The 23,021-nt window shown below is 33.4% G+C and overlaps 3 protein-coding genes and 1 pseudogene across 6 annotated transcripts; 1 reads left to right on the forward strand and 3 right to left on the reverse strand.

Moving 5' to 3' along the window:
• Positions 1-2,016: 2,016 nt before the first annotated feature.
• On the reverse strand, positions 2,017-7,740 carry LOC123206163 (UBP1-associated protein 2C-like). Of its 3 annotated transcripts, none has more exons than XM_044623295.1 (2): positions 6,393-7,740; positions 2,017-2,248 (listed from the first exon to the last, which is right to left on the reverse strand). In XM_044623295.1, the coding sequence occupies exon 1, from the start codon at positions 7,651-7,653 to the stop codon at positions 6,394-6,396; it is 1,260 nt and encodes a 419-aa protein (XP_044479230.1). In that variant the 5' UTR covers positions 7,654-7,740; the 3' UTR covers positions 2,017-2,248; position 6,393. The 3 variants fall into 3 exon arrangements, with proteins under 3 accessions (XP_044479230.1, XP_044479229.1, XP_044479228.1); XM_044623294.1 differs by lacking the exon at positions 2,017-2,248 and adding an exon at positions 2,403-2,601; XM_044623293.1 differs by lacking the exon at positions 2,017-2,248 and adding an exon at positions 3,891-4,169.
• A 3,020-nt stretch (positions 7,741-10,760) lies between these two features.
• LOC123206176 (multiple organellar RNA editing factor 8, chloroplastic/mitochondrial-like) lies at positions 10,761-13,203 on the reverse strand. Its single transcript, XM_044623314.1, has 4 exons — positions 12,749-13,203; positions 12,006-12,103; positions 11,856-11,921; positions 10,761-11,701 (listed from the first exon to the last, which is right to left on the reverse strand). Exons 1-4 carry the CDS (start codon positions 13,141-13,143, stop codon positions 10,947-10,949), a joined length of 1,314 nt encoding a protein of 437 aa, XP_044479249.1. The 5' UTR covers positions 13,144-13,203; the 3' UTR covers positions 10,761-10,946.
• A 3,494-nt stretch (positions 13,204-16,697) lies between these two features.
• On the forward strand, positions 16,698-17,902 carry LOC123206158 (annotated as a pseudogene).
• An 86-nt stretch (positions 17,903-17,988) lies between these two features.
• On the reverse strand, positions 17,989-22,627 carry LOC123206144 (cold-responsive protein kinase 1-like). Of its 2 annotated transcripts, none has more exons than XM_044623276.1 (7): positions 22,518-22,627; positions 21,013-21,130; positions 20,590-20,705; positions 20,262-20,472; positions 19,899-20,136; positions 19,522-19,672; positions 17,989-18,696 (listed from the first exon to the last, which is right to left on the reverse strand). In XM_044623276.1, exons 2-7 carry the CDS (start codon positions 21,077-21,079, stop codon positions 18,331-18,333), a joined length of 1,149 nt encoding a protein of 382 aa, XP_044479211.1. In that variant the 5' UTR covers positions 21,080-21,130; positions 22,518-22,627; the 3' UTR covers positions 17,989-18,330. The 2 variants fall into 2 exon arrangements, with proteins under 2 accessions (XP_044479211.1, XP_044479212.1); XM_044623277.1 differs by having other exon boundaries at positions 21,013-21,125; positions 22,518-22,623.
• Between the last annotated feature and the right edge of the window lie 394 nt (positions 22,628-23,021).

A 23,021-nucleotide genomic window follows, 5' to 3' on the forward strand; every position in this document is an offset into this window, starting at 1 on the left:
GTTCGGGCATTTTTGGTAATCTGTTTAAACGGTACCGTTCTATTGATTCGAATCTCAAACAATGGACGGTTATAGACGATTTCTACAATCTCTTATTGTAGATAAGTGGACGGAGGTTGAATAAAGAAGAAAAATTTGTTAAATAGAATATATTTTGATCTATTCTAATTTGATGTAATTCGATTTAATTTTTATTTTTTATATTATTTTTTCTCTTTCATAAGAGTATGAGTCTATTTTAAATTATATTATGATACTATATATATTACACAATATTTTCTTAATTACTTACAAAAAAAAAATATTTTTTTAATAATATTGATTAGTTCACAACTTAATTCACAATTTTATATAGTATAAAAGTCATTAATATTATTTTGTACCCTTCAATTTTGAAAGCTACATTTTCTACCCTATTTACTATTTTCTAGTTTTGAAAATTGGCTTTTCTCCCCTGTTCTACGGTACTGTATTTTTCTTCTTTTCTTTTTGCAGTGCCTCCCCTAAGCTTTGCAACTTTACACTTGCACCCCTACCCTTTACCAATTTGCTGACTTTGATTTCGACAACCTTCTTCCTCTATCTCTAGTTGCCTTCTCACCGTAAAATTAAGTCCACGTCAACTCAATCCTTTTTTCCTACAGTGTCTCCTCCCCGCGACACAAACATGATGCAATGCGTCCGCTTATGACATAAGCAAAGAAAATGGGTTCACATGCTAATGCACCACCATGAACATTAAAACCTGAAAAGATGTCTGTGTGATTAACCTTATTATATTCTTACCAGATAACTATTGAGTTTTGATAAAAGTACATTTTTTACCTTTAAGTTTAAAAAATCTATTTATCCGTCTATCATATGGTGAAAACCATAGGAGGGTGAAAAAGTAATTTTCCCCCCAAACCCTTCAATTTCTTCCCAAAACCGTAGTCTTTTCTACTTCTTTCTTCGCCAAACTATAGTTTATTCAATTTTATATAATGTTTAAGTAGACTTAACAAACAGACGAGCCAAACTAAATATAAACCAAATCAATATAAATGTAAATAATATAAATATGGATCAACAACTGAGTAAGATATATAATAATAATTTTTAAAACCTATACCTAACCTTACAAATACAGATCGACCCATAGGTTATACAGTAATATTAATTTTTTATTTTTTATTTTTTGTTTTTATTATTTTACCACATTCATTCCATAAATTTCAATATTTTTCTTTTCAAGTATATAAATATTTTATAAATGAGCAAAAATTCAACTTAAATTATAAAGATAACTTCTATAGATTTAAAGAATCATAGCATCAAATATAAAATGAATATTTATAATAAAATATTTATTGTTTATATTCTTTAAATTTGTTTTCTGCATATAAAAGCTAATAAAAAATTTTAATTTTAGGGTAGATTTAAATTCACTTCATATTAAGAAAAAGAAATATATATATAAAATTTGTATTAAATGTATTATAAGTTTAATGTTCCAGAGAAAGAATAAGAATTTTAACAAAAAGAAAAAGAAACAGGCATCCGAAAGTACCCCCGAGTACATCCTCAAAAATTCTTAAACTGCAAGAACAAGTCCAAAATAGGTATAACCGCAAAAATTTAAAACCCATCTCTACTTTCAGACGGGTTACCAACAAATCCTACAAGCGACTTGACGGTTTTGCCAAACCCATGTTTGAGTAATTTTTTCGAAGTCAATAAATAAATTGGCACTTGCAGCCATTCTAGCGAATTTAATTCAACGTGAAAGAAAAAACAAATATAGATGAACAAGTACAATTATAATTTGAGGTCCAATTCGTTCATAACACTTACACCGCAATAAAAAATACATAGATAATACGTAATCAAATTATTAGATAATTTTAAATTAAAGATAAAATAATATTTAATCACATGATTACACATCATCTGTATACTTAAATTACGTATAAAAAATATGTATATACAACATTACTCAATCGTCAGGTAGGAGTATAAATAGAAAAAGAGAGTAGATTCTGGTATGTGAATTTACCTAATAATTTATATTTTAATCAGTCATAAAATGAATGTGATGAAGATTACAAGAAGTAGAGAGGAGAATGGCACTAATGGCATGAAACTTACAAAAGTTTAGCTAAATCTGAAATGGTTACAATGGTATTGCCCTTTTCAAGATAAGCCTCGGTTTTCAGCACAACAAAATGCCAGTGTACCTTGAGCAACCATTGGACAGCACCTCCAACCCCTCATCACATGTTCCACGCAATACAAAATTACATAACAAAACAGCTCACAGTAGTTAGGCCACCACAGTGGACAACCTTAAATACTAAACACCCCATATTCAAATTAGAAACAGAGTAACAACTTCCCATCTCACTAAATGTTGAGAATGAATCTCCACCAAAAGAAAACACAAGGCTTATGGGCATCGAAATTTCAATGTCAATGGATGATTCTCTTTCATCAATCGTAACACAAACCTATATTTAATGTAATAACTAAAAATGCCACAATCAATCTTTAACCAAAAATTCAATATCATCCCTTAGATAAAGATTCTAAAGGTTGTGACAACCAAGCTGTTCTCATGTCCATCTGTAGATAACCACATAACACCATAAGAGTTTTCATAAACATCTAGGAAGCTACATCACACGGTTCCATATCAGAGAAGAATGAAACTATCCAAACATTGAAGATGTGGGATGATCTCACACAACGCAAAAAGCAATGACTTGAAAATTATATTAAGCCTGCATAGGTGGTTACCAAATGCAGGCAAAACCCTACCTCAAAGACATTAATTCTAGCCCATTAATAATCTCATCTTAAAGATAAAGAGTTGTGGACCCTAATTTGTCAAAAGTGAAACATAAATCAACATCAACTAGACGTAAAACCCTCAACAAATCTCGACAGTGAAAGACAAGGAATTCCAGCTTCTCATTACAAAACATGATCCATGAGAGTGTTGCTCATAGTTTATGCCATAACATTCAATTTACAAGCTATCATTCAGCATAACTATTAGATATGGCAGATAAAACAGACAACACCTTTGATGAAAAGACTAAAATCAAAAGACTCATAATAAAAGTTACAATGCCGTTTCATACAGTTTTAAAGAGAAAATGTGAACAAATCAATGCAACCTAGCTCTCAGCAAAAGACAGGTAAAACCACAAATATCAGGACAAATTATCCCAATCATATCAACAATAGTATAAATCAAATCACTGGCACACCAAACTGCAGCTCCAACAAGACAAAACTTGAGAGAAATACGATTACCCACAGAAATCAATCCTCTAAGATTGGATATACACAGGTAAAGGATAACAAATTATTTGAGACCAAAATAATCATCCAACCCATGTAAAAGATAAACCAATCACAAACATAAACCGTGTGGCCAAATAGCCAGAATCTAAAAAATAAAACAATACATAAATAGGAAGGTTACAGGTCGATAACCAACAGGGGCTATAGAAACACCATGCATGCTTCAATAGAAAGGATCAAACAACTGCTTTAGTAATATAAATTGTAAAATTTCTATGAAAGTGATTGAGATGTGACACAACATAACCAACATACATGAAATTAGAAGACTAAAAAATGAGTAAAATGTTACAAAAATTTTACTATTCAACTAAAGCAGTATGAATATGAATAAAGAGCAAACAAATAATATCATCATTTATTTTTCCACAACTTAAAAAAGAAACTACTTTGAGTGGAGCAGTAATTCACTGAGGTTTACCCATATGTTTTGTGTAATTATATGTAGATGCATAATACAACTCAAGATATAAAGCCATATCAACAACCATGACAAAAGTCTAGGCAGTAAAATCAAAAGCAACAACTATCAACCATACAAATTTGTGTAAGAAATGGAAATATATTATCTCAGTACTCATTAAAATGATGTTGCCACTTAGAAAGCCCACATAGCAAATAGATCCCAGGAAAAGTACAAAGACTAGTCTAAATCAGTCATTTCACAACCATCACTCAGAGATAAACCACATCTTAAAGGTGCAGTTCAAGACATCAAGCGAAGAAGTGGCCGTAAAAGCAAAGGTAAAATATTCATATAGTCTGCACTACGCAATCACCAGAACCACAAAAAGCATCTGCGCCAACAAGCTGTCATACACCTGAATCAAACACCCATTCATAACTCAATTCATCATTCCACATCATCAACAGAACAAAGTTCTTGCAAAATTTATCAAATAATCATAACTAGCAAAGAAAGAAAACACTTCACCTTCTTTGATTGAACAATATGACAATTCACCATGCAAACAAAGACAAGCACCAAACAAACATCAACACCTTTTAGGGGGTTTTGGTTGGAGGTAAACAAAAATTACTCTGGTAATCTATCTTTTATTACTTATATTAATTTGTTTAGTTTGTAAGTAATCAAAGAATCTAGTAATATTCTATTTCTAATTATGATGTGACAAGTAATATAAGAAGTAATCCGATTATCATTTTTATCTTAGGTATTAAAATATTATTAATATAATCTTGATTTTGTGGCAAATCTATCCTTACTTATTAATTTTTTAAGATAAAAATACCTTCATTTTCAATTGATATAACAAGTAATATGAAAAATATTTTAGAATAATTATACCAAAGACATTTAAATAAAATAACATTTCAATATTTTTTTATTACTTCCAATTAAACACAATAATTATTTAGACCTACTTATTTGTTTCAAACATAATAATAATTTATACCTATTAATTTTCAAGGTATCATGATATCAAAATATTACCCAAACCAAACACATCCTTAAAGTACAAAATATCTCAAAGGCACTACTACAAAAATGATATCACAAAGCAAATCAACTTCAACAACATTAAATTTTATCAAGAAAGTCTTCCAAAAAAAGAAAGAAATAAAGGTTTCATTTTACAAAGACTGTTCGTATGATTTTGGGTTCAAGAAAATAAATAAATGTCAGATACCAAATCCAAGTCATTGACTTTACAGCTCAAGGTCTTGTAGCTAACAGATATAATAATTCATGGTCTTGTAGCTAACAGATATTACAATAGGATAAGCATATTAGTTTAAATAAGTTATTCATGACTAAAACTTTAGACCAATGTCTAATTTAAGGTTTGGGGGCACACTTGCAAGGATAATTCTTCAGGACTCAACTTCAACACAATCAATCCCAAACTCCTGATTGTATTTAAGTTGTAGCACAAAGCAAACATCATATGAATATAACTGCTTAAACTTTGATTTATGAAGAAACACAACCATTTTTTAGATAGAAAATAAATTTGCTTGGTTACAAATGAGGAAGAGGTCACAATCCTATGCATATTTCAAAATTCTTTTTCTCCATATTGCTCAATAAATTTTTCCACAAGTACTCAGCATTTACAAATTTAGACATCAACGTACACTTCAAATCCTTTAAAATATCAACTGTTAAAGATAAATCACCCAACAAGCAGTGCAGCATGACATATTGCTTCATACAACTATGAAATCAAGTAAAAACAGAGCATGACAATTTATCTAAGAAACAAGTCCTTTTAAAACATACTATTTGCAGAATTAAAAATGAAATCTTTCAGTGATAAAAGATAAGTTACAATGAGAATATACAACAAAGGTAAACCACCAGCTCATAGGTATCTACTGCAAATATTTTTGTCACTTTTACTGTTTTGTTTTATTTTGAGATGAATAAACTACTACAAAAGTAAAACATGCATATGCAATGTTCCAAAATCTAAAACCCATAAATTCATACACCTCTTAACTTAACAACCTGGATTTGGAAATTATGGCTAATTTCAACTTACATGCAACAACAAAAATAAAACTAAATCGAGTAACCAACAATTTGATGTATAACAAAATATGAATGCAATATTTTCTTACCCATCAAGTTCAAGATAAACACAAACAAAGAAAAAAGACAATAAATAAGGCATTAAAAAAATAAACAGTTTGCAAACAAATGCAACAGATAGAAGACCACTATAATCAAAACACATAATCAATGAACAAAAACAACTTACCTATCAAAATTTTGCCACTCAGATCAATTAGTGGTTCAATTAAATATATAGATTATAAGAAATTAAAAAAACAGCAAGGACTACAAAATCACAACAAAAGCAAAGCCCAAAAACAAACTAAAAGGCAAAAAGTAATTGATCAAGAAACGAATCATCATAAAAGACAAAGGAAGCAACAAAGACAACCTCAAAACCTAGAACCAAACACATGTGAAAGGAACACCAAACAAAACAACAGCAAGTCCTAACAGAAGTGCCAAAAAGAAGCTGAAAAATCTCAAACATGTCAATAAAAAAAACATAATAAATAAAGACTACCTCAATAATACGGGGGAACATTCGGGTACATAGGAGGAACCCTAGGCACAGGAGATGTCCCGGTTGCCTGGTGATGCTGACTAGGATAAGCAGACGAAGTTGATGACAAGTTGTAATGCCCACCTTCAGAATACCCACCAGAAGGCATTCCAACCGAACTCGGTGGCAACCTATACAGGGAAGAACCACCCCCCAATCCACCACTACCAGCAGCACCACCCAAACCTCCATAACCAGCAGAGCCTGGCCCACCATAACCACCATACGGCCCACCCAACCCAGCACCATAACCAGCAGCACCAACACCTCCCAAAGAGGAGGGTACCTGTCCCGGTCCCCCTAAAGACGAGTTCACATGATGACCCAAAGGTGGCGCCCCTGAAAACGGGCCGTAAGACCCATGTCCACCTGGCCCACCATAGGATCCCGGCATGGATCCTCCAGCCGGTGGCGGAACCATTCCCATCCCATCGCCATGATTAACATTAACATTCCCGGGCCCACCAGGCGGAATCCCATCAGGCCCCTTCGCCTTCTTATTATCAGCCAATCTACAATTCAATTGTTTCCCCTCGACGGTCTTTATAGGATCTACAAGCGCAGCTTGAGCCCCTTCCGCCGTCTTATAAACAAACAAAGCAAAGCCCTTTGGCTTACCGGTCTGCTTATCAAACCCCAACGGACCTTCTTCAATCTCTCCATAACAAGCAAAATGTGCAAGCAATTTGTCAGCCGACATGTCGTTTGGTACATTCCCGACAAATATCTTCCTCAACGACACATCCACGGGGTTGTTAGTACTATTCGCTGAATTTCCAGCAACTGCAAGATTCGTAACCGTCACGCGGCCGTCAATTTTCTTGCTGGGCTCTTTAAGAGCAAGCATGGCACCGTCAATATGTTTGAACGTAATAAAGCCATAGCCTTTCGATTTTCCGGTGGCTTTGTCGAGGATAACCACCGCTTCCTCAAGCTCACCATAGACGGAGAAAATGTTACGGAGGCCTTCAGTGGTGGTGTCCCAGCCGAGGCCACGGATGAAGAGCTTGCGCTGAGTTGGGTCCGCATCTGCAATAGATCGGACGGCTTCGAGGACATCGGGGTGGCGAGTGACAGCGTTGGATAGAATATCTAGGAGTTGATCATTTGTTAGGCGTTCGACAATTTTGCGAGAATCCAGAGGGTTTAGAATGTAGGCAGAATCAGTATCGGCCAATGCGACACCGTTCTCATCGAGCTTGCGCTTCTTGGTCGGGTCCATGAATGGATTTAAGAAGGAACAGAGAGTGAAACCCTAACCCTAGTTTTAGGTTTAGGCAGTTAAAAAATTGGAACGAGAGAAGGCGAAGTTGGCTCGGTTCCGGTGGTAAATATATATGGAAGAGGCATAGTTCTGAAGGCAGGCCCATTTCTAAGTTGGCTAGCCCAATCACATTGAAAGAAAATGATCCTTTACACGCATTTGTATGCATAGTTAGATACATTTCGTTATTATTTTATCTTTAATTTAAATTTATCGAATTATATATATTAATATTAGGGTTAGATTTATATCAAATCGAGTTTAAATTTGATTCGATTTGAGTACAACTAAGTTTGAAATGTCGAACTTGTTTTAAAAGTGTTCAAACTCAAACTAAGTTTTGAGTTTAACTTAATAATATAACTGAGTAAAATGATACCATTTTACTATACATTTATCATAACAATATTATTCTAGTATATTAATATCAAATTTTTCAGATTCGCAAGTTTGATAAATTGAACATCCATAAACCTTAAATTCGATAATATTTAACTTTTAAACTCAAATTCAAACTTATTTGAATCAAACTCGTTTAAAGCTAGTTTGAATCAAGCTACACATACTAATGCTCTTTTTCAAATATTATTTGTTATTTATACATGGTAAATGATTTTATAGGAATAAATGAAATAATATTAGCTTTAAATTAGAGAAAGAGAGTGAAAAATTGAAACAAATATTTAAAGGGTATTTAAATAGAAAGCTAAAATTTATTACCATTTATGAAGATTTTCAATATGATTTCCCTTCTTTATTATTTTGTTAATTATCTTGCCAAGCACAAAGATTATTTCAGAAATATTTATGATAATAATTGATAATATATTAAATCAATTATTAAGAAAGTTCAAGCTAATTTTTTTGTGTAAATATGGAAAACATTTTGAAATGCATGAGATTGATTTTATGTGCAATATTTTACTATGTGTACCGACTTTTTGGTATATATATGTGTGTGTGTGTGTGTGTGTGTGTGTGTGTGTTATCATTAGGGCTGGATACGAGTCGAATCAAGCCCGAACAGGGCCCAACTCATTTTCGACTCGTTTTCAGTGAGCCCAAGCTTGGGCTCACCAAGCTCGCTTAACACATATTCGTGTTCGGCTCATTTCATAATTTTAGTGTTCAGGTTCGGCTCGCACGTAGCTCAGGTTCACTTTGGGCTGGTATTTCAAAGAACAAATGTTGTCGGTTTTTCTAAGTTAAATATTTTTTTATTTGAGTAAGTGGCTCACGAGCCGAGCTCAACTCATTTAACTGGTGTTCGGATTAGAGCTTGTATTCGTTTTTTCCTTAAAATTTAGGCTCATGTTTGGGCTTGGGCTCGTTCAAGGCAAGCTCGGGCTCTGACTCGTTTCAAGCCCGAACAAGCTCGCTTCGAAACCACCCCTAGTTATCATATAATTAAGTATTATTTTATTCTTAATTCAAAATTATCATATTATTTGATGATAGATATTGAATGTGTATTAATTTGTGTACATAAAATAAGTACGCATAGTTTTATTATTTACAAAAATGATAGAATAATGAAACAATAAAACTATATACACAATTTTTATATACAAACAAAGATATGTTATCATATAACTAGATATTATTTTATCTTTAATTTATAACTATCTAATTACATGATGACACATCATTATTTGTATGTAAAAGTTGTATATATAACACTACTCATAATAAAATGTCCACCCAATAATGTATTCATGGTAAATTTTGAAACAATAAGGCAATGTGTATACAATTTGGGTATACAGATGATGTGTTATGATGTGATTGAAAGATTTTGAATTAAAGAAAAAATAATATTTAATCATATAATGATATATTATTTGTGTATCCAAATTATATATAAAAAGTGTGAACACATAATATTGCTCTTAGATGAATAAAAAGAGGCAGCTAGATTGAGGGAAAGGAAGGAAAAATATTATTTTGGTTTCAGGACTAGCTTTACTGATTTGGTGTATGACCACCAAGGCTCATACAACATAACCATTATACGGATCTTCATAAAGCAACATTGACTATGAAGATGGCAACACTGGAAGCCAATTCTCCAGGCCTTCGCTTTATTCCTCTCCCTTGTCTCTTCCATCTTAGTTAATCTGGGTTATCAACTTATTCAAGTTTTGTATGTAAACATGCAAATAGAAGAACTCACTTTGCTCACTTAGTGTCCTTGGAGATGGGAATGTTAATGGAACCCCACATTTTCCAGGTAGAGATGAATTCTTAAGCTTTTCTTTTCTATTCTTTTCATTGAAGAGAAACATGCCATTTTCTGGTTGAAACCAACTTGGGAATTCATGCTGTTATGTTTTCTGCTACTTGAAATGATTCAGAAAACATGTCATCTTGATAAATGTTGGACCGTTCATTAGCATCCTCCATATCTCACACTAGCAAAAGATGAGTCAAGGAAAAGCAGAAGCATTTTATTCATCTACCTGGAAGAAAACAGCTCACTCTGATTATGTAAGTTTATTTTCAACAAGTGATGATCCTCGAGCAGGTTTAAACATGTAATACCCAACTTAATTAAATAAGTATTTATGGTTTATTGATTATCCTATATTAATTTGAGGATTAATGCCAATCTTAAGAGTTTATTGATCACTTTATGACAATGAGTTAAATGGGTTTCTGTTGTTTATTTGTTCAACTCCTCTTTGTTGAATAATGAAGTATAGGAATAATACCAGTGACAAGTAAATCCGAGAGAATCATGGAGACTGACTTGAATTTCATAGCATTTGATCATAGACTCTATCCACTTCCTAAATTTTAAAGGTTAAACTTCTTTCTCCAGACATTTTGACACTTACGGGGGTGATATAATTTTCCCAATCTCCCACCACCCCTTTTCAGAGCTTTTTACGATTTTTGACATTGAAGCACAGTTTTATTTTTTATTGAACGTTTTAACTTGGTTCAGAGTGACAGTAGATGATCCATATTCAGAATAAAAAATGTTGAACTGGTACAGGCACCATAATCAAATGCATTTATTAAGTAGTTGTCTACGATGGGGAAACCAGTTATCACTACCCTGATAGCATAAACCAAGTCTTACATTCAGTAAAAAGTCTGCCAAGGCAAATAGCAACAATGATTCTTTAACATGTTCAGAAAAACCAGAAAACAAATAATATTAAAACTTAAGTCCAGACTTAGTTATCTACAATACCCCAAAAAGGTCTCAGCTTGGTGGATGGAAAAATACTCCTGTGGGCAGATTCTCAATGCTGATGCTGGTTTCCACCCGGCATGTTTGTATTGCCACCTGGGTTGTAGCTGTTCTGGAACTGTGTGTTTGGACCATTATGGTAGGCAGGACCAGCATTCTGATGTACACTCCCCGGCATGTTACTGGACCATCCTCCTGCATTTGGTGGCATTCCTCCCATGTTGCCAGTGTTGTTAGGCTGGGGTGGCATTCCTCCATAGTTGTTGGCCGGGGGCACTCCTCCATAGTTGTTGGCCGGGGGAACTCCTCCATAGTTGTTGGCCGGGGGCAATCCTCCATAGCTGTTGGCTGGTGGCACTCCTCCATAGCTGTTTGCTGGTGGCACTCCTCCATAGCTGTTTGCTGGCGGCACTCCGCCATAGTTGCTTGGTGGCGACATTCCTCCATAATTGTTAGGTGGTCCTCCCATGTTGCTAGGTGGCATTCTCCCCACACTGTTGGGAGGCATGTTGTTGGGAGGAGCCATGTTGTTGGAAGGAGGCATGTTGGGAGAAGGCATGTTGTTGGGAGGAGCCATGCTGTTGGAAGGAGGCATGGCGCTGTTGGGTGCAGAGTTCATCATGCCCTGGTTCTGAAAATCTCGATTCTGCATGTTCTCCCTTCTTCTCTCGAAGTTTCTTGATCTATCAAAGTTACGAGGTCTATCGTTCCGCCGATTTCGCTCATTTGCTCGAGCATTGTTCCTGATCCATTCTTCGTGATACTTCGGGTCATAAGGAACTGCTTGCCCATTAATGAAAGGTTCCCCTGCACAATCATGAATAATACTAAGAATTATGTGAATAATGTATTCTACGGCAGGTTCCCTAAAGCTAAGTTAAGCAAGGTAAATGTAAGGGACAAACATCATAATAAATGCAGAAAAACATTTCCATGCCACCTCATAAAAAGCATGGGTTACCTCCATAGTCTTTATTCTTAACATCCAAATATGAATCTGGGAGAACCCATCGAACTCGAGGCAATTCTGTTATTAATCAGAGAAATGTCAGTGACATCTCAATAAAAACAGCAGAAATTACTAATTTAAGAAAAAAAATAATTATTATACCTTTGATCTTGTATGAGAGCTCCTCAGAAACCAAGGCCCCAAATGCAAAATAGCACCGAGTTGAAACTGAATAGATCTTCATCCTTGCTTCTTCTTCACTATTAGAGAAAGAAGAAACAATAGAAACAATATAAAACAATGAAAGCTTGCAAGATAGAGATTTGCAACAAATAGGAGAAAACATTCACATCCTAAAATTTGGAGATCAATGTTACAGGGCAGAAGAGTGCATATCATGTCAACAATAAAATGCTAACAGTCATCAATATTCAACCTTTATCAGAAAGATCAAATTACTAACTTCATCATACAAAATTGGATTCATATTCATGTTCAGAAGGATGACACTATTTTAAAATGTGAAGAAAATATTAGGTTCCTTCACAAAATTATATAAGAGACGTATATAAAATTTCCAGAGATAACCTTGAAGATCATAAGTTAAAAGTTTTTTTTGTAATCACCATCATCGGTAATAATCAGAGTTTGTCTTCAGAGATTATGTCATTAATTTACAGAGAAAGACCAAACATCCATTGTTCACACACATTATCACCTTCACATATGGCATCGAAAAACTCACATTTCTAGTCAATACTAAATTACCCTTTCAACTTATGGCTTAGTATACACAATTTAATCGGAAATATCAACAAGCACAAAAGCAATAATAAACAAATAACACAGTGCAATAATATTATTTCCATGTCATGGAAAATTTTGTTAAAAACTTAGAATCTAACCTGCCGATGACCATGGCTAGGGTTTTGATATAGCTATCAATAATCTCATCCCTAGTCGGATTTCCTTCAGGCGGCTCCATAACCACAAGCCAGTGCTCAAAGTCACACCCATCAAGCAGAATCGTTTCTTTGGGAGGCCGGTTCGACCAGTTGGGATTAGGATCATTGAGCGAGGACGAGGTGGCGCGTGTGGCCAAGCCGCGAGTGGGAGAAGCGATGGTGACAAAGCGGCCGATGTTGACGGCGGCCAAAGGGCGAAGGCGGTTGAAGAGAGACAGGGAGAGAGAAGGAGAGGACTTGAGCGGATGAGAAGCGAAAGAGAGAGAACAAAAGGAGCGGGAGAGAAGGGCGGTTAGGGCTTTGGCAGTGGCGAGCTTAGAGAAATGGGTCGCCATCTCTCTAAAACCCTAGGAGAGAAATCGAGAAATTGTTTGAAGAGAAACTGGTGGAAATGAGGGTTTATGGGTACGATTTTATAGTGAGAGGAATGATAATGTTAGGCAACACTTCTCAGCCGTTGATCACTTTTAGGATGACGATATCCGCTCGATTGCGCTAATTTTAAAAGCAAAAATTAGTGAATTACATTTTCCCACCCAAGGTTCTACCAAAACACTGTTCATCCAAAATCAACTTTGTATTACGAAAAATCTACCTTAGAAAGGAAAATCATCAATTTTATTTCCTAAAATATAAAAAAAAAAAATTAAAAATGTTGTTTAACCATATGTCACGTTAGGAAAAGTCTACCAATCTTTCCCATGTTTCAACTCATTGTCTTCTTCACAATAACTTTTTTGTCTAACTATGACATTATAATTATCAGTATCTTATGATACATAATACATATTTTACAATATGATACGATATAAATAAAAAATAATACATATAATAAAATATATCGAATTAATACGATACAGTAAATATATTATACAATAAGATATATATTACCGATACAGATTAATACATCTTTTTAGAGAAAATAATGATATGATATAAGTATATATAAAAAAATTTTAAATTTTCAAAGATATTTGTAATTTTTTAAAAAATAATGATGTGTCAATTTGAATTTTTTATTAATTTATGAATATTTTATTCTTTTATTCTTTTAAAACTACATCATACGATATAATATACGATACAAAAAATTAAGTTTTTTATCTATAACATGATACATGGTTCGACAATTATGCAATGACACCCCCCCTAAATGAATACCTTATAGATTTTCCAATTGATAAACCTAGAAAATTCATGCCCAATAAATGCGATAATATGAAGATCAAACTTTTTAAAGACAACTAAATTTGGAATTAAAAAAAAAAATCATCTAAAATAATTAACATGCCAACCAAATAAACTTGTACTCAATTTGTGCTTATACACAAATTGAGATTATCATTAAAAATAAACACCTTTTTAAGAACTTAATTACAATTGGAGAAACATGTAAAATGATTTTTGTTTAATGTAAACCAATTGTAACTCAACATTTTTTAAGTCAAACATGGAAACGCCTTAACCTAAGTTTAACTTCTTAAAAGACATCTTACTTTCTCACATGCCCCTGGATGGTCATTGCATACGGTCCATTCGAACTACTTGTTATCTATAAAACATTGAAAATGAAAGAATAAGTGCTATATTAGATTTTTTTTTTATATGGGTTAACATTAATTATAATTTTTGCTTACTAAAACTGTATAATTAAATAGTTTAATGATAATTTACGGATGAACTTAAGTAGTAAATAAAAATAAGTCTAACACACCTTACAGGTAATGATTTAGATTAATGACATAAGTATGAGTCTTACGATTTAATGATCCTTTGACAAGAGGAAGAGTTCAATAACTTACTATATATTGACTAAATCTTTATTCTGAAACCCTAACAAAGTGGCTTCATCCGTTGAATTCTATCATTCCAAGAAGGTTTTAGGGAGAAAAATCTTATAATCATTCAATAAGGTATCGATCACTTAAAGTCTAGATCTATATTAATGTTTAATAGTTACTTACCTTATAATGTAAAACTTCAACATTACTTAGCATAACACAATTAAACTTAATGTATTTAATGCAATGAAGACTCGTTATGCACTTTAAAACTTTGTTTAACTTTTACTTAAAAATTGAACTTTCTCTTATATTGATCGAACTAAGATATTGCATGGATTGAAAACTCTAGTCATTTTGAGTAATAAAACTTTAACTTGGGCCATGCATTACATGCAGACAACTACACAAGTTGGTTTATTAAGGAACATACTTTAATCTCTTGCCTCTGGTGGCCGTGTGCATGAAATAGTATGCACTCTACTATTTCATTTTTCAAAATTACGATATAACCTTATATTAACAAAAATTAAAAATACACCTTTTAAATAACCAAATTATATAAAAACTCACTTATTTTTTTTCTTTTCACCCTCATCTCATTCTTCCTCTCTTCCCATAGATAAGGGTGTTGATGACATATAATTATATATTTAAGGATAAATTATAATTTTTGAAAATTTAGGTGTATTATAAAAAAATTTTAGGGCATTTTTGGAATTCAAAAAAATTAGGGGTGCTTTGAAATTTTTAAAATTATAATATATTTTTCAGTAGTTTCAAAATGACAATTATACCCTAAAAAAATTGAACATAATACAATAAATTAAGGGTATAAATGTTATATTATAAACTATTTAATCCATAATAGTATTTTCAAAATATGTAAGAATTTGAAAAGATTTCAACGTTTGATTTGTATAAAAACTCACTTATTTTCAAATTATATAAAAACTTACTTATTTTTTTCCTTTTTTTCTTTTTTCACTCTTACTACCTTCTTATAAATTAAGGCGTCAATGATCGGATTTGAAAAACAAGACATTGGAAGAGAATGAGTGTCGATCAACTATAGCGATCAACTATAGAGATGTAATTTCGATTGCCAACAAGAGGGGTAATTGGATGAAAATGTTAATTGCTTTTAGGTAGAGCAATGCAAATTTCAAAATTGAAACATTAAGGAGTAACATGGTATTACAATTTTAGCATTTATTTCAACAGGTTTTTTCTGTTAATGGAGTTTGATTATGAATAAAAAACTGTGATTGTGGAAAAGATCTTTTGAGCCAAACCTTTGGTGGGAAATTGTAGTTCACTAAATAAAAATATAATTATTTAATTATTTGTACAAAACATGTCAAATTAGAAATAAATACATAAATATTATTCCTGAAAATGTAAACTTTCTAGTTCAATGGCCCACTATTAAAATATTTTTCACTTCAAATATACAGTCAAAATACATATTGACAATGCAAAGAGTTTACAATCTATTTAATCAATTTAATTTGTTCATTTTTAAGTGATGTAGGATGTACAGATAAATCTAATATAATTTGTCTAATAGTGTCATATACACCACTTTACAGGGACTCAACGATTTATCCTACCACCGCTAGATAGATTACATTGAACTAGATTGATTACATTCACTTTACTGTTCTTCCAACAAGTAGTTGAACTAATTCTTCACTTATTCAGATTTAATGTAATTTCTTTCCATTGAAATTGAAGCTTACCACTTACAGAAATAAACTGGGGAAGGTGGGAAGCCATCAATGCTCAATTCTATGCAGTCATTATGCAGCTCAACTGATAAAAATAGGCAACTCATTTTCTTTCTTTGCTGTTTCTTGTAACTCCCTAAACTTGATCAAATCCTGCAAAAATTTCCTTTAATTTGCTTCACAAAATGCTCAGGAAATTGCCAAACCAAGTTGAATTAAGTCTATGCAGGCTATATTTTACCATAGTATATCATGCTTCAACAATAACTTGTATGCTAATCAACACTCGGTTTGGTGTGTTAGCTCATCTTCTAGTTCTGTTTCAAAAGTATATTAGACATCCCATTTTCCTGAACTTCCTCTACACATTTTCCCTTCATGGATTTGCCGGTTAAGGTACTGGTTTCCAACTGTCAGAAAGTCTCTTCCAGGTTGGAAACCAAGATTCTGTCTTACAGATTATGCAGTAACTATGATGAGTACTTGAGTTGGATTGCTTCTTGTGGTGGGGTTTCGAAGAGAGGTCCTAATAAGTTTATTCTGAAAGATGTAAATTGTGAAGCTAGGCGCGGAGAGATTACTGCCATTGCTGGTCCCAGTGGGGCTGGAAAAACCACATTGCTTGAGATTCTTGCTGGAAAGATTTCACTGCAGAAAGTTCCTGGTCAAGTGCCTGTTAATGACAGGCCTATGGTTGCTAGTTGTTTTCGGACAAAGATTCTGCTATAAAATATTCAGGACCAAGCAACTCGTTGCCACAAGAGTAATACAAGCCTTGGTAGCCGGTCTAGTCCTTGGAACCATATACTTGAATGTTGGCAATGATATAGGAAGGATTGCGCTACAAACCCGAATTGGATTCTTCACTTTCAGCCTCACATTCTTGTTATCTTCCATGACTGAAGGCCTACCGATTTTCTTACAAGAAAGAAGAATTCTAACAAGGGAGACTTTGAGAGGAGCTTACCAAGTTTCCTCATATGTTTTAGCAAACACTCTCATCTTCATTCCTTTTTGGTCTTCTCTCCACTACTCCAGTTTACTGGCTAGTTGGCGTGAGAAGGGACATTAATGGGTTCCTCTACTTCTCCCTTGTGGTTTGGTTGGTTCTTCTCATGTCTAATTCATTTGTAGCATGTTTCAGTGCTCTTGTGCCCAACTTCATCATGGGAACATCAGTAATTGCAGGCCTTATGGGATCTTTCTTTCCGTTTTCTGGGTATTTTATATCGAAGAACAGCATACCCAACTACTGGATTTTCATGCATTATTTGAGCATGTTTAAGTACGCATATGAATGCTTTATCATAAATGAATATGGAGGTAAGCAAGGGAAAACAAGATGCTTAGAGGTTATGCATGGCGAATGCAGTTTATATGGAAGTGAGTTCTTACAACAGCAAGATCTTAAAGAGTCAAATAAATGGATTAATTTAACTGTGATGTTGAGCTTCATCATTGGCTACAGAGTTCTTTGTTTTTTCATCTTGTGGTTCAGGTTACAGAACCGGAAATTAGACGAAGTTTTACAAAAAGATAGACACATACTGACATTGGCTTCATTGTTCCATATACATGTTTGAATCGGATAAGAAAGGAAAATATTTGAGAAAGAATCTTGTGAAAACAGAAAAACTCTCATCTAAATAGAAAAGTACAAAGCATAAACTAGGATGAAAGTAAACTTTATTTGATTAATAGACTTCCATTTGTTCCTTCATTTAATTACTGAGAAGTAGAAGTTGAGTAGCCAAAGAGTGTAGAAATAGTTCCTTTTTATTTTTTTCCAGAAACACAAAAACAATATAGAAAACAAGGAGCTAAGTTGAAAAAGAATCAACTAAATCTACCTACTAGATTACAGAACATTTACATAATTGAGATCTCGAAAGATGAAGCACCACTTTGTTAGCACCTCATATGCACTTCAAATGTTCTCCAAAGCCAAACTCTCATGATCTTCAGTAAAGAAAGAAAAATAAAACAATAAGTTAAAAATTATTTTATCAACTTAACTGCTTCGGTCGTATATAGAGTTGAAGGTCATGGTAGCATAAGAGGTATCCATATTTCTTAACATTGAAGATGAACCATCCAGCTTGCCAGAGTCATCGGATTCATCTTTCTGGCCCTTGCCAACTTTGAGGCCAAGCAATTCAGAGAGAAGGCCAGGTTTTGATATTTCCTGTTTGCTTAAATCTATTTCACCTGCTAGCATCTGGACCACGGTAGACATGGATGGCCGGAGCTTTGCCATATCTTGGGTGCAGATGAGAGCAATCTTCAAATATCTGTCAGCCTCTTCAACATTGTAATCCTCGTTCAATAATGCATCCACCAATTTTAATAGTTCCCCCTTCTCATACAGTTGCCATGCCTGCATATGGCATATCCCCTTAATAAGATCAAAATAAAAAATGTGGCTCTTAATGGCCTACTCAACTCCCTTAAACAATTGAAGAGCTCTCATTACAAAATCAAATAATAAACTGAACATATTCTTCTCTGCTCTTTCTCCCACCACTGCTTTTGGGATTTGGATCATAAGAAATTATGCAACAGCCAAAAATGAAGGATCAAGGCAAGTTGTGGGTCAGTTTTGAGAGGAATGATGCTCTAAGCATTGTGATGAGTGGATTCACAACAGAACTTTCAGAAAAGTTTACTATCTTATTATGGAAACTTAGACTGAAGAATGACAGGGATGGACATTAGATTAGCATACTGATAAAATTAGCACCTGCTCAATTGCTTATACTCTACACAGAGTTAAAAGTCTCAAACAAAGCTCAAAGCAGAAAATGTTTCACTCACTACTATACATATAAAACACATGAGGTGATGATAGAACTGCAACGGCCTCACTCTAATTACAAAAATTACATAATACCAGCTCCTGAAATGATTTTTAGGTACTAACTTAGTCTCATTTAGTCCTAACTTCACATTTAGAGTGTACTTGCACAGAGGAAGCTTTTGTTGAATTGTGGCAGAGGGTAAAATATTTCGTTCAGCTGAAAAGCATGAGATATATAACATATGAAGAGAAAACACATGACACTGAGAAAGAGCAGATTGTATCGAACTGAAATGTAGGCAGGCTATGGATGGATCCCGCTTTTCCTGTGGACGTCCATTTTTAAAAACCTATCTATTTTTAAGCTCTATTGCAACAAGACATGCATCTAATGCTAATGCTTACCCTTTCAAGCAGATATTGTTCTTCATAAGGTAACCGCTTGTTTGTGTTACATCTACCACTAACAATTTCCAGTAGCAGAACACCAAAACTATATATATCTGCTTTCCTCGTCAACTGACCTCGCATGGCATACTCAGGTGCAAGGTAACCTCTACAAAGATCAAATGAATACATGAAAACAAATTAAATGGTAAATTGAAAAATTGTTAAATAATGACAATTATTCACCAAAAATCAAATACAAGGCAAGCCACATTCCCACCCTTAAGCACTTGTTTTTGTTCAATTTCACAAAAATTACCCTTATAATCTTTAAGTCTCTTTGACTATTAGATAACTTAACTAGTGATGTGGTAATAAGATATCCAGAAACTTACTCTGTCCCGGCAACCCGTGTACTAATATGAGTCATGTCGGATGGAAAAAACTTTGCAAGACCAAAATCTGAAATTTTGGGTGTTAAGTCTTTATCTAGAAGTATATTGCTTGCTTTAATATCTCTATGAACAATATGTGGATGAACCTCTTCATGAAGAAAAGCAAGCCCTTGAGCAACTCCAATGCAAATATTCCGACGTGTATGCCAACTGAATTGGATACTGCTATGCCCTCTACCTAAAAAGGAATAACATATTACTAACAAAGTGAAGAAAGTCAAACATAAATTAAGACAGTTAAGAATATCAAACATAAACCAAGAAAGTTTATGTTTCTGCAAGACTGTTATTACATAAGCTTACCAAGAAGAGTTTGTGCAAGACTGTTGTTCTCAAGATAACCATAGACCAAAATTCGATAGTTCCCTTCCACACAACAACCATGCAATTTAACCAAGTTTTCATGCTTTATCCTTGCAATTGCTTCTATCTCTCTCAAGAACTCCCGTTCACCTTGCCTTGATTCAGCCGATAGTACCTTTATAGCAGCCAGAGTACCATCTTGGAGCCTTCCCTGTTGATTAACAAGAATTTTAACAGCTAGCTGATGTAATAAAAATATAGAATTAATTTGTTTATCAAGTAGCAATAACATGTACTTAAAAAAAAAATTAGGCCAATCTGCAATCACCTTGTAGACAGAACCAAAGCCTCCCTGACCTATTTTATTGGCCACACTGAAATTTTCTGTTGCCTTTCGCAATTCTCCATAAGTATACATTTTTGTATCATGAATATTTGAAACTTCTGCATCCAATATAATTGCATCAGAAGCCTTTAAATACAAATAAGCATATAAAAGTGCAAAAGAATGTAAAAGGAGATAGAGATATAGTATTGAATTATTAGTCCATCTCATGGATAACAAACTCTACTTTCCCACTAATAAGGTGCATGGTGACTAATTTAACTGCTGAAGATTTACTCACCCAAGACACTGGTCTAGATAGAAATTAGTAATCCACTAACCCAGCCTCATTTAGGGAGGACCTTAGTTTATGGTTTTTCACTTAACACTATGAAGATCAAAGATTGAAAATGCAGAACTATGTACCCTCTTTAAGTGCGTTTTTCCCAAATGGAACTCTCTTCTTTCGGAAAAATGAAAGAAAACAAGTCATCTTGAGCCGCTCTATGTGAGCCAATTCTTGAAGCCAGATCAATCTTCTGCCCTGCATAAACCCATGAATCACTGACTTGTTCTCATGTAACTAAAAAAGAATATATTCATGCTTTATCAGAATCTAAGTAGTGCCACCGGAAATCTGTAGAAAGGAGAAATGTACAACTTAAATCTGCCACCCAAACCAATGGCAGTCTAGCCATCATCAGCATTTGCAATCAATATTAATTGCCACTTCCAGAATGCACATCTGTCTAATCTAAGAAAAACTCATTATTAAGATAAATAGCAACTTTTCCAAAAATTCAAGTATAATTTTGTTTGATCAACTTCAAAATCTTACTAGATGAAAAAAATAAGTTACATAAAAAGAATATATGTTTTGAACCTAAAAGAAAATGTATGGTGGACTCTCTCCAGAATAATAAAAGTTCAGCAGAACCTTCGGTATTGGCACAAAAAATTCAGAGCAGGATTTAGCATTAACTAGGCAGCAAAAAAAGATTTCCCTCTCTTTCCCATAGAGGAAGCTATTAGACGTTAAATCTTCATGCATACACATTTATTTTCAGTGATTTTGATTAAACTGAACCATATTACTACATAAACTTACATAAAGTTCTGAAGTAAAGAAGTTGTAGACTCAATGCAGAGAAGATTTTTTTTTTGTTCAGTTCTCTTTTAGGTTCTACATAAACAGGTGATGAGAAAAGTTGTTAAATTCTTTAGATCCCATTAAAACACAATCCTTAAGGCTCTCCGAGGCCTCAGACATAACAATACACATTGCCTGGACTCATTACAACCCATAATCGATCTTGAAAATGACCATTTGATCAAAGTACAAAAAAAAAAGAAAAAAGAAATATGTGTGTGTGTGTGTGTGTATATATATATATATATAAAAGCTAAAGAATAAGCCATCCATCTTTAATTCAACAGAGTTCACCACCAAAACCGAAAACAGCCACATTTCTTCATCAGTGTGCATTAATTATAGAGTGAAAAACATAAATAAAACCAACCCAGAAAACATAAGAATGATGAGAAATGTCTCTGAATCTTAAGTTAAAGTTCAAAGTCAAGAAGATGTAAGATCTTGATGACCACCCAGAATTCAGCAATTAATCAAACAATATAATCCCATAAAAGCTAAGTCAAAGAATAAGCCATCCATCTTTAATTCAACAGGGTTCACCATCAAAACCGAAAGCAGTCGTATTTCTTCATTAGTGTGCATTAATTACAGAGTGAAAAACATAAACAAAACCAACCCAGAAAACATAAGAATGATGAGAAATCCCTTTGAATCTCAAGTTAAAGTTCAAATTCAAGCAGATGTAAGATCTTGATGACCACCCAGAATTCAGCAATCAATTAAACCCACATGAAGAAAGACATTAAAAAAAGGGTGAAAGCTGAAGAAACCAAATTACCTGAGAAAAAGTGATGGAGCACGCCTGAGAAAAGATGACGATGATGTAGTTGCCGCTAGTGGTCGTTTAAGAAGAACAAGTAAGAAATTCAAATGTCAAAGCTGATGAGCTTCCGTCTGTCATGGGCCATGGGCTTTTATTCTAATCCTGGCATTTTGCTTATCTTTTTGACACGTGGCTTCATTATTTTTTAGTCCATATTAACTTGAGGTCAACTGCTTAAAACAGTAATTTAAATTTTGAACATTTAAAAAACTCCAATGATCACCATAAAATATTTTTGTTTACAAATTCTAACTTCGTGAGGATGAAATAATAATTTTATTATTTATTCATTTTTAAAATGTAGATTAATTTTTTTATCAGATTCAAATATTTTAAATATAATAATTTAATTCTTTAAAAGTATTGTTATATTTTATTTAATTTTTTAAGGGATAATTATATTTTTAAAACTATTAAGGGGTAAATTGATATTTTAAATTTTTTCAAAAAACTCCCAAA

This window comes from Mangifera indica, unplaced genomic scaffold (genome assembly GCF_011075055.1).
Source record: "Mangifera indica cultivar Alphonso unplaced genomic scaffold, CATAS_Mindica_2.1 Un_0026, whole genome shotgun sequence".
Classification (NCBI taxonomy): Eukaryota; Viridiplantae; Streptophyta; class Magnoliopsida; order Sapindales; family Anacardiaceae; genus Mangifera; species Mangifera indica.